The sequence below is a fragment of the Rattus rattus genome, chromosome 13, assembly GCF_011064425.1.
Source record: "Rattus rattus isolate New Zealand chromosome 13, Rrattus_CSIRO_v1, whole genome shotgun sequence".
In the NCBI taxonomy this organism is placed as follows: Eukaryota; Metazoa; Chordata; class Mammalia; order Rodentia; family Muridae; genus Rattus; species Rattus rattus.
In genome coordinates this window covers 63,485,170-63,497,238 of record NC_046166.1, presented here as the reverse complement: position 1 = coordinate 63,497,238, position 12,069 = coordinate 63,485,170, and the positions used below count along the sequence as shown (strand labels likewise).

At 44.7% G+C, this 12,069-nt stretch overlaps 1 protein-coding gene across 1 annotated transcript in view; it reads left to right on the top strand.

The window, feature by feature from the left end:
• Kat6a (lysine acetyltransferase 6A) overlaps positions 1–11,766 on the top strand; it is a 77,774-nt gene extending 66,008 nt beyond the window's left edge. Inside the window, exons 14-18 of the mRNA XM_032919337.1 lie at positions 298–529; positions 1,208–1,421; positions 3,159–3,758; positions 6,286–6,607; positions 8,792–11,766. Coding sequence (XP_032775228.1) covers positions 298–529; positions 1,208–1,421; positions 3,159–3,758; positions 6,286–6,607; positions 8,792–11,439 — 4,016 coding nt within the window. The 3' untranslated portion in view covers positions 11,440–11,766. The remainder of the gene's footprint in view (positions 1–297; positions 530–1,207; positions 1,422–3,158; positions 3,759–6,285; positions 6,608–8,791) is intronic.
• Positions 11,767–12,069: the final 303 nt, after the last annotated feature.

Here is a 12,069-nt window from a genome sequence, read left to right as displayed (position 1 = left end):
TTACTTTAATCTTACTAATACAGCTTGTTGATTGAAACCTTTATTTTGTTTTTGGAAGCCTGAATATTTTAACAAGGTGACATATTGACTATAGACAAGACATTATTAGCTTAATATTCAATAAATAAGCATAATCTTCCCTATGAATTATTTCGAAGTAGTTTTACAAGTTCAGTCTCCATCTTTGAAGGAATTTGTCTTTGAAAGGAATATTGATGATAGTACTTTGACTGGTTGTGTAAAGAAATATTATTATTATTAAAATCTCTGATACATTTGTAACTTGGGTTTCCCTAGGTTATTTGTTATCAAAGCGTGAAGGCCAAGCAGGCTCTCCTGAGAAACCACTATCAGATCTAGGTCGTCTTTCCTACATGGCTTATTGGAAAAGTGTAATCTTGGAGTGCCTTTATCACCAGAATGACAAACAGATCAGCATTAAGAAGCTGAGCAAGCTGACTGGAGTCTGCCCTCAAGACATTACTTCCACACTCCACCACCTACGGATGCTGGACTTCCGAAGTGACCAGTGAGTGTCACACCCTCTGTGTGCTGTGCACATGTGATCGTGTGGACAAGGTGGCTGAGGGGTCACAGGAAAGGTGACGGTGAAGTTAGGTGTCAGTCTCCAGATACATGCGGTGAGCTCTCAAGCAGGATCTGTGCAGCCAGATTGTCACACGCAGGCTTTGTTTGTCTACATTATGAAGTCTGCACCTAAGCCACCGAATTGTTTATCTTCTAGTTTACTTTCCACGAAGCTTCCTCCCTTCTAATGTGAAGTAACAGCTCTGAAACCATTGTCATTAAGTGAACCATGTTCATTTCACTTAGCTAACCCTGTATGACACTAAGTAAAATTCATGTTAAAAGGAAGGACAGAATCTACTTTTGCTTAGAATGGTCAGGAAAGGTCACAAGGAAGAAAACAATGGAGCTGAGTAAATAAAGACTAGGAAAGGAGCTCAGGTGAGCAGGGATGAGAGAGCGAGCGCATTGCTGGGGTGTGAGGCAGTGAGGGACAGGACAGCCAGCCTCCTCATGGTGGGCTGTGGCCTACTCACCTTTGTCAACCAGCTCGTGTGTGGACAGTTGCCTGGCCCGTCTTTCTCATCAGCTACTTTTGAAGCTCTCCTCTTCAAGTTCTTTGGGTTGTGTCTCCCTGTTTGTACATCGTTGATTGCTATAAACTTTTCTCTGGTTGTAGATTTGTGATTATCCGCCGGGAAAAACTTATCCAGGATCACATGGCGAAGCTCCAGCTGAATCTTCGACCTGTCGATGTAGATCCAGAATGCTTACGCTGGACTCCAGTCATAGTCTCCAACTCTGTCGTCTCAGAGGAGGAGGATGAGGAGGCTGACGACGGAGAGAAAGAAGAGCCCCAAGACCAAGAAAGAGAGTTAGAGACCAGGGAAAGGGTATGCTAGTCTTTATGGCTTTTATGAATATTTGTAAATATATTATGATCTCTTGCCAACAAAATATCTTTACTAGAGGACAGGGAGATACAGGCTTAGTTGTTGAAAATATTTAAACTAGAATACCTTGTTTTATCCTTGGAGCTCATTTTAGGAAGCTGGACACAGTGTCCCACACTTGTAATTCCAGTGCTGGGTATGTGGAGATGAGGGAAACCCTGAAGCTAACTGGCCAGCCTCGGGGAGTCTCAAATTACAGAGAGACCCTGTCTGTCAGAATAAGTTAGAGGGGCAGGAGAGATGTCTCAGTGATCTAGAACACTTGCTGCTTTCGTAGAGGACCCAGGTTCAATTCCCATGGTACTCATAACAGCACACAGCTATCTGTACTTCAGTCTAAGGGCTCCAGCACCCTCTTCTGGACTCTTCAGACATTGCAAGCATGTGGTGCACACACATCCACTTATTTACATAAAAAGGAAGATGGCGTTCCTTAGGAAGGATGGATACCCACAGTTGTCTTCTCTCCTTTTGCACATGCACACATGTATGTGTGTGTACTTGTACAGACTTGTACATATACAGACATGTAGACATACATATTCACACTAGAATTTCAGAGTTTATTTTAATGATAGAAATTCCAGGAATGTTGCTTTTATTTACATTTGTACTTTAAGGTTTCGACCATTAGAAAACTATTAGATTTCTGATAGTGTATTAATTGCAATTAATATTTACCAGCAAGAGCTACATGTTAAGTATATAGTAATTAAAAAGTCTGAATTGAGTTTCTATATGACAGCTGTTAAAATGAATGTTAAAGTGCATTTTCCTTAATATAGAGCATTAAAGAGCTACTATAACATGCATCTCTTTGCACTGGAACACTGGAAATCTTACTGAATGCATAGTTAGATGCCTTCAAAGTGTCGTTAGTGATGGCTGTCCCACAGTGTATCATGATTTCCACTATTTTTCTTCAGGTGATGCATAACTTATTTGAGCTCTCCTTTGACATTTTTTAAAGTGCTACTTTCATTCTTTATGTCCTCCTCTGATAGTTGAGAGGGGGAAAATCATCTACTTTATTATATTTTAATTTAAATATTCAAAAACATTTTAAAATTTCCCATATTTCTTGAATGCCTACTTCTTCTGGCATATGTTCCTATGGCCCAGCGGTTTTCAACCTGTAGTCACGACCCTTTCAGAGGGGTCTTCTAAGGCCATCAGAAAACACAGATGTTTACATTATGGTTCGTAACGGTAGCAGTCACAATTATGAAGTAGCAATCAAAACAATTTATGGTTGGGGTCACCACAACATGAGGAACTGTATTAAGGGTTGCAGCATTAGGAAGGTTGAGAACTGTTATAGTCTGTTCTTCCTTGTTTTTCAATTTATAATCTCATCTGCCATCCATAAAACCACAGACACTTACTTTGATATCAAAGGCTACATTTCATAGTGGTTATGAGCACAAGATAGAGTCAGTTCTGGATTTGGGGCTCTGGTTACCTCATTTACAGAATAGCATCATAATATTTCATTGTATTGTTGTGAGAATTAAACTAATATCACATATAAATATATTTTTAAGTGGCCAAAAAGGAGAAAGTAGTCATGATAACTACTAAATACTTAATTTTCTTTCTAAAGTTCTGTTTTCTTATCTTAACCAAACAGGCTGAAAAATCAGTGTTGTTTTTGTTTGCTTGGTTTTCCTTAATTAGGTGGGAAAGTCTGTGTCTCGGGAGAACAAAGATCAGGATTCTTCCTCTTTAATAGAAAGTGAAAAGAAGCCAGAAGTCAAGGAACTAGCCAGCTCTTCACGTCTGAGCAAACAGGCCCTTGTCCGGGATAGTCTTCCTGCAAATAGCCAGCCACCTCGGAGGGGCCGCTGTGGGAGGAAGAACAGAAAGACACAGGAACGTTTTGGTGATAAAGATTCTAAGATGCTTGTGGGTGAGACGTTATCCACGTCTCAGGAGCAATATGGAGAATGCGAGGAGAAGTCAGCAGCCTCCCGAGAGCGCTACACTGAGGTGGGAGAGCAGCCAGCAGCCCCTCAGGCACAAGCAGACGGAAACCCAGACATCCCCAAGGGCAGGTTCAGTGAGAGCGCTGATTTGTGGCGAGGACAGCTGAAGAAAAGCCCTGAGACCCTGAAGTGCCGATTGCCAGAAGGGAATGACAGACTTCCGTGCTGCTACACCGATGGTGACAGGGCTGTCTTTAGGGGCTTCAGCGAAAGTAGTGAGGAAGAGGAGGAGCCAGAAAGTCCTCGGTCAAACTCACCGCCAGTGCTCACAAAGCCCACGCTGAAGAGAAAGGTGACGCATCTTTGTGTCCTGTCTTCCCATAGCTAACTTGTTATGTGGGTTTGTTCTGTCCTGCAGGTCTGCAGCAGAACACCATGGCTATGTGCTGTCTTATAAACAAACCTGAAACTGTAGACGCATGAGAGCAGGTAACCACAGCCTCAGGAAGGGAAGCTCCTGGATGGTGGCACTGACCACGCTTTGCCAGACATGTCCCAAGCTGTGGTCTGCATTGTCCGGGCCAGTCAGAATGCGGGCTGCCACACTCCAGCCATGAGAGGCAGCTTTCTTACCCAGAGTCATGAGGTCATTCCTTTCTGTAGCAGGGCTGTTAAAAAGTGCAGGGACGTTCGAAGGAAGCCTTTAAGAATGTTTTTAGATTTACACCATTATGCTAAAGACAACACAGAAAGTTCCCGTAAGCTCCAGACTCATTGCCTGTATTAGGCACACATGTCACACAGCTCAACATAAACATTACTTAGTAGAGACCATACTTTATTCAGATTCTAGTTTCCCTCAATGGCGTTTGTCTGCTCAGGATCCCATCCAGCTCTCCACGTTACAGTTAGTTGTTCTCTTCTGCAGACTTTGATTGTCTTTGGTCTGACCTTGAAGGTTGTGAGGTCAAGTAGTTTGTATCCCTCATTAGCTAGAATGAGGTAATGTATTTGAGAGTAGGACAAAGGCAGGGAAGCACTTATCACATCATCTAGTGGGTGGTATTATATAGTACGTGTGAATCAGTTAAATACTCTACTGTGTTGTTGGCCTTGACGCTCTTAGGTTTCTCTGCCACTGTTTGTTTGTTTCCCTTTCCATATTGTAGAAGAGGAAGGCACTGCATGCAAATCATACTTAAAGATATGTGTGGCTACTCACTAGGGGCAGAGCATCTGCATAGATCAGATGTGTTCCTTCTGCCTTCTCCCGCAGTAGGGACCTGGTGCTTGAGTGTGTAACACTGTTTTAAACTTGTGGCTTAGCTCTTCCGGCCCAGCACTGCCCAATTGGAGGTTTCTTAGTGTTGCCCCTGCTTATATTCACAGTGTCATTGTAATGGGGAGTTTCTTTTGTTTCCCTGCTTTCTAGTACTACAAGATCTTACGCATTTCTCTTGGCTGTTCCTTGCCTCTGCTGCAGAATCAGCCCTTCTCTAAGGAGCAGTGCTATTTCTAATCTAACTTGAAAATTCTCAGTAGATTTTGAAGTAGAGAAAAACTAAACTGATTAACTCTCCTGTTGATTACATGATGATACAGAATGTACTTTGCCATTCTAGGGTTTATTTTTCCAATTTATGTGGTAAAACAAATATGCTATTTTCTTGTGTATAAAACAGGAGTATTGGGTGCTAGAGAGATGGCTCAGTGGTTAAGGGTACTCACTGCTTTTCCGAAGGTCCTGAAAACCATCCCCAGCATCCACACGGCAGCTCACAACTGTCTGATTCCACTTTCTGGCTTGCAGATGTACAGGCAAAGTACCCATATACATAAAACACATATTTAAATTTTAAAAAGTAATTATAAATAAATAAGAAAATTTGTGGGGGTTGGGGATTTAGCTCAGCGGTAGAGTGCTTGCCTAGCAAGCGCAAGGCCCTGGGTTCGGTCCCCAGCTCCAAAAAAAAAAAAAAAAAAACCCCACACACAAAATATTGTTAACAGCTAGTGAAGTTGTCTGCAAAGTTCTTAGACATTCTTGAAATTTACTTAAAAGAGACTTGGGGTTATTTTATAGCTGTGCCCAGATGTATGACCTTGCATAAGGACTGACCTGTGTAGCCTCTGTACAAGGATGTGATTCCGTCATTCGTTGCTGGGCTGATGCCTCTGTGACTGGGTGACGTCACTGGGTTGTGTAAGCTATCAGGTCGGCCTCGTGTGCTGAGTGCGCCAAGTTCCGACAGCGCTGCTGCTGCTGTTCTTCTGTGTCAAGTGATTGCATCTGAGCTCTGCACTGCTGTTCTCTGCTGTAACTGTTTCCCCAAATGGCGTGCGGATTTATTGATCTCAGTGCATGGTGATGGATAAGATGGAATGTTTCTGTTCCTTTTGCTGTTGAACAACATTGAGGCAGGTGGCTCTTTAAAGTGTACAGTGTAGCTGAACTGAGAAGATGAGTAACAGCATCTGCTTTTCCTATCATAAAGCTGGACTGAGCACGGACATCTGTGAGGCTGTGTTGTCCCTTTCCTTCCCATGTGTGTGTAGGAGCGCGTGTGCGTGTGCAGGTGTTGGTGGGCTTGTGCTTGGTAGGTGTGTAGAGGTCAGAGGGCAGTCCTAAGGATTTAGTTCCCTCACGTCTACGTGGGGGTTGTCAGGTAACCCAGCGTGCACAGCAAGCTTTACCCGTGGAGCCATCTTACTGACCTACAGCTCTGTGTTCTTAATCTCTGTCTTTACCAAGATTTCTTTTGGCAGATTGCATCTCCATTTTAAATATGCCAATTCTGCAAAGTTTTAAAGTTTATGTCATAGCAGGAAAGTAAAAATTAATTACTATAAATAAAATATTTGCTTTCTTTACTAAATAGAAACCAATTCTTCACCGAAGAAGGAGAGTCCGCAAGCGGAAACACCACAATAGCAGTGTCGTCACAGAAACGATCTCTGAGACCACTGAGGTGTTAGATGAGCCTTTTGAAGACTCTGACTCTGAGAGACCAATGCCAAGACTGGAACCTACATTCGAGATTGATGAGGAGGAGGAGGAGGAGGAGGATGAAAATGAGCTCTTCCCCAGAGGGTACTTTCATTGCCTGTCCTCACAGGACATCCTTAGGTGTCAGGCTTCCTCCAAGAGGACGACGTCTAAAGATGAGGAGGAGGAAGAGGAGGAGTCAGACGATGCAGATGGTATGTTCGCAGGGCTGTTTGTTGTAGTGGTTTCTGTCTGCCTTTGAAAATACAGTAGCTACAAACCCTTCCACAAAGGGTTGGAAATGAACACGACTAAGACGGGACGGGCGAGGGTTGGCAACCTCTGCAGATTGCATGGAATAGAGCCATATTTGTTTTTGCATTTAAATCTTTATCCTGATCTGTTCATGCTTTTTCAGGAAATCTTAATTATTAGAAATTTTTCCTTTTTACCTCTAAGTTTTCATCTGAGTCCTCAGTTGAAGGATGTTGGAATGACTGATTTCTAGATTGTGTTCTCTCTGGTGTCAGCCAGCTCTGCTCACTGAGTCATGAGCAGTGGCCATCTGAACGCCTGTGGGAACCTCTGGGCTCCGTGCAGGGCCTTTCTCAATCATGCCGCTGACGTAGCCCACTCAGTCAGTAATCGGTCCCTTCTGATGATTGTGCTTGTCTTGTTTTGTTACTTAAGGCTCACTTTACAGAGGTCTGGCCTGCCTCAGCCGGTTTGGTTCTGGGGTTATAGGTGTACACAACCCAGTAACCAGTTGTACATTTCTAGTAAGTGGCACTGATGACAAAGTAAGCTGAGGTAGATGGCATGGCTAACGTCCAGTCATTGACTTTTAAAGTAAACCTCTCTTTACATCACATTCAGATGTGCGGCAGGAGACTGAGGCTCATGTGAGCCGAGATAGGAGAAGATAGGTTTGGTGAAGCTGTGTTGTCCACACTCCATTGTGTTCGCCCTGAGTGCCTCAGCCAGCCCTGCATGTTCACAGGCGATGTTGAAGAAATCTTGTTGCTCAGTGTTGCTTTGTACGTTTAATTTTGTTTTCTCTTTGCCTTGTTACTAGAGCTTTCTATTTTATTACCTTAAAGTCTTGGCTTCAAACCTAGTAGATAGAACTTGGAGTTTTCTCACAGCACATGGAGCTTGATGGTGATGGGCCCTGAGTTCAGGCCCTAGAATCAAAAAATGAAATCTTTTTTTTTTTTTTCTTTTTTCTTTTTTTTCGGAGCTGGGGACCGAACCCAGGGCCTTGTGCTTGCTAGGCAAGCACTCTACCACTGAGCTAAATCCCCAACCAAAAACGTGTGTATGTGCCTGTGTGTGTCCGTGCATGTGTATGTGTACATGTGTGTGCATGTGAGTATGTGTGAATTTATGTGTATGTATACTTGTGTGAGAGAGAATATATATGTATGTGCATGTACACGAGTGTGAATATGCACATGGCAGTGGAAGACTAAAGAATTGTAAGTGTGCATGACACAGTTACAGTGTGAAACACATGCTGGACTCAAGTTTGTGACTCACTTGCTGTAGTCTCTTAGGTGCTAATTCACACCATACCTTGTGCAGTTTCCTTGCTGTCAGTCTTACTGTATGTTGTGTGTTTAATGTAGCGATCATTAAAGTCCTTGCTTTATTATAACAGATGATGATTGCTGCATGTGTAGGAAATTCAGACTCACTGTAGGTGATTCAGTGGTATCCCACCTGTGAACTCCTATGACCATGGCAGTTTTTACTCATACCAGATAAACCACTTAATTCTCCCTTCCTTAATGTTCATAGCCTTTTAAAATTAATAGTAATTGAGAATATATTTAATGCCACTGAACTCTACTTTAAAATGATTAAATTTTATGTTTTGCCACAATTTAGAAAAAGTAATGCCACTGTTGAATTTATTTCTTCTAAACATGACTGGCCCGCTGACCTTTTCTCATTTGTTTGGGACTACATGTCAGTGCGTGTTTAACACTAGATGCTTTGCAGTCGTTCCCATATAAACACAGTGACTAATCGTTATTCACAGGGATGGCTCAATTGTGGTCTACAGGAATTGCCTTATGATCCCACTTCAAGTAATGATTTTGTGGATACTAAAACAAACCAAAGAGGTAATAGAAAAGCAGACAGAAGCAGCTGATGTAACGTAGAACCGACACACCTGCTACTCACTATTTGCATCTTCCTAGAGCTGGTCTCAGCCACCTTTAACTAGGAGGTGGTAGGATCAGGTTGCCCAGGATTATTTCATTGCTCTTCTGTCCATTGTGTCACTTAACGTTAATGAATTAGTTTTATTTCTTAGATTCTTCTACTGTACATGTTGGTTTCAAAGAAATACTAGGTCTTGTAACCTATCTTACTATCTCTTTTCTGTACAGACACTCCTGTCCTAAAGCCAGTATCTCTCTTGAGAAAATGTGATGTGAACAGTGCTTCACTTGAGCCAGATACCTCTACACCTATGAAAAAGAAAAAGGGATGGCCCAAAGGCAAGAGCCGAAAACCTATCCACTGGAAGAAAAGGCCTGGGCGGAAACCAGGATTTAAATTGAATCAGGAAATCATAGCTGTTTCTACACAGGAATGCATAGTTGAGCCCATAGTCCCCATTAAACCAGGACGTAAACCCAGAACTCAAGAGAGTGAAGAGCTTGTTGAGGTGAAGGAGGGCCTGGTGGAAGAAAGGAAGGAGGAAATGCATACAGAAGCAGACGAAGAGGCTGAGGAGGAGGAGGATGCAGCCAGCAGTGACATTAGAGCCATGTCCCCATTGGACAGCAGCAACAGCCCTGATGCAGACCCGAAAGAGCCCGAGGCAGAAGAGGAAGAGGAGAAGCCGTTGGACGATCCGAGGCAATCAGAGGAAGAGCCTCAAGAGCTGGAAGAACAGGAGCAAGAGGACGAGGACGAGGCGACTGCAGAGGCAAACCAGAATGAAGACCATGATGCCGACGATGAGGACGACGGCCGCCTGGACTCACTGAAGACAAAAGAGCCAGAGGGGCAGCCGGCTAGAGAAGACGGCACGGAGGAGCCCGGCACCCAGGAGTCTTTTTTAGATGCAAGCATGCAGGACAGTAGGGAGAACGCGAAGGATAAGGATGAAACTGAACCGGATTCTGAAGAGGAACAGCCTTCCCATGAGGCTTCTGTGGGATCCGAGACCATGCCAGGCTCTGAGGAGGACCATGAGGAGGACTCAAACACTAAGGAAGAATTAATTGAGCTAAAAGAGGAGGAAGAGATCCCACACAGTGAACTGGATCTGGAAACTGTACAGGCAGTGCAGTCTTTGACTCAAGAAGAAAGCAGTGAGCACGAAGGAGCCTACCAGGACTGTGAAGAAACTCTTGCAGCTTGCCAGACTCTGCAGAGTTACACCCACACTGACGAGGACCCTCAGATGTCAATGGTTGAAGACTGCCATGCCTCAGAGCATAATAGCCCAATATCCTCCATTCCGTCTCATCCTAGCCAGTCAGTCCGCTCCGTCAGCAGCCCCAGCATGCCTGCCCTGGAGAGTGGCTACACACAGATCAGCCCAGAGCAAGGATCCCTGTCCGCACCCTCTATGCAGAACATGGAGACCAGCCCCATGATGGATGTGCCTTCCGTATCAGACCACTCTCAGCAGGTGGTAGACAGTGGCTTCAGTGATCTGGGCAGCATCGAGAGCACCACAGAGAACTATGAGAACCCAAGCAGCTATGACTCTACCATGGGCAGCAGCATTTGTGGGAATAACTCCTCTCAGAGCAGCTGCTCCTACGGTGGCCTGTCATCTTCAAGCAGCCTCACCCAGAACAGTTGTGTTGTTACTCAGCAAATGGCAAACATGGGCAACAGCTGTAGCATGCTGCAGCAAAACAGCGTCCAACCAGCTACCAACTGCAACATCAAGTCGCCTCAGACCTGTGTGGTGGAAAGGCCTCCCAGTAACCAGCAGCCGCCACCACCACCACCACCCCCGCCGCCACCACAGCAGCCGCAGCCGCAGCAGCAGCAGCAGCAGACAGCCCCACAGCCTCCCCCACCACAGCCGCAGCAGCAGCAGCAGCCTCCTCCACCGCAGCAGCAGCCCCAGCCCCCACCTCCACCCCAGCAGCAGCCCCCTCTGTCGCAGTGTAGCATGAACAACAGCTTCACTGCCGCGCCAATGATAATGGAGATACCAGAGTCCGGGAGCACTGGGAACATCAGCATCTACGAGAGGATTCCAGGGGATTTTGGTGCTGGCAGCTACTCTCAACCGTCAGCCACCTTCAGTCTCGCCAAGTTGCAGCAGCTGACTAACACCATTATGGACCCTCATGCCATGCCTTACAGTCATTCTCCGGCCGTGACTTCCTATGCAACCAGTGTTTCTCTGTCTAATACGGGACTGGCTCAGCTAGCTCCATCTCATCCCTTAGCCGGGACCCCTCAAGCACAAGCCACCATGACGCCACCCCCAAACTTGGCACCTACTACTATGAACCTCACGTCACCTCTGCTGCAGTGCAACATGTCTGCCACCAACATTGGGATCCCTCACACGCAGAGGTTGCAGGGGCAGATGCCAGTCAAGGGGCACATTTCTATCCGTTCCAAGTCTGCACCTTTACCCTCTGCAACTGCACACCAACAGCAGCTCTATGGCCGCAGCCCCCCAGCAGTTGCCATGCAGGCTGGCCCTCGTGCACTGGCCGTTCAGCGTGGCATGAACATGGGGGTTAACTTAATGCCCACTCCAGCCTATAATGTCAATTCCATGAATATGAACACCTTGAATGCCATGAACAGCTATCGAATGACACAGCCCATGATGAACAGCAGTTACCATAGTAACCCTGCCTACATGAACCAGACAGCACAGTATCCTATGCAGATGCAGATGGGAATGATGGGGAGCCAGGCCTATACCCAGCAGCCTATGCAGCCAAACCCTCATGGAAACATGATGTACACTGGCCCCTCCCATCACAGCTACATGAATGCTGCCGGCGTCCCCAAGCAGTCACTTAATGGACCTTACATGAGAAGATGAGCGAGGTGAACTTGCAGTTAAAAGCTTAAATATATATAAATAAAGGAACTTTTTATACTGACAAACCAGAGAAACAAATGGACCTTTTTTCCAGTTAAAATATTACTGTAGAGTTAGAGCAGTTTTTCTTTGGTTTATTATTATTATTACTGTTTTTGTTTTGTTTTTAGAAAACCTGATCTCTTTTTGGGGGTTCGACTTTGTTTTCGGTTTTTGTTTTCTTCACAATCTTGAACATTTTACAGTAGAACTCATCTAAAGATGGATTTGGGTAGGGGAAACATGCACAAAATCTTTTCATAATTAAAAGGAGCCTTACTTTCTTTATATACCACATGGACAGAATTGATGTAAACGTGAATTTATTTTTATTTTATGTATGTTTCCCCTCACTGTCTGCAGCTCCCAGTTTTGTCATTTTTAAATGTTATATATACATCTCAAGAGTCAACCAGACCCTTTCCTCCAAACCCACCCTTCATTTCCCACTTCATTCCAGCAGGAGGCACTTAGGGGAACTGGGATGGGAACATGGAGAACAACCCAAGCTCCTTAAACTTAATGTTGTTATTATTATTATTAATAAAGTGAAGCAGGCAAAGCTTCTCCTTGTAAAATTCCCTCCCCTCC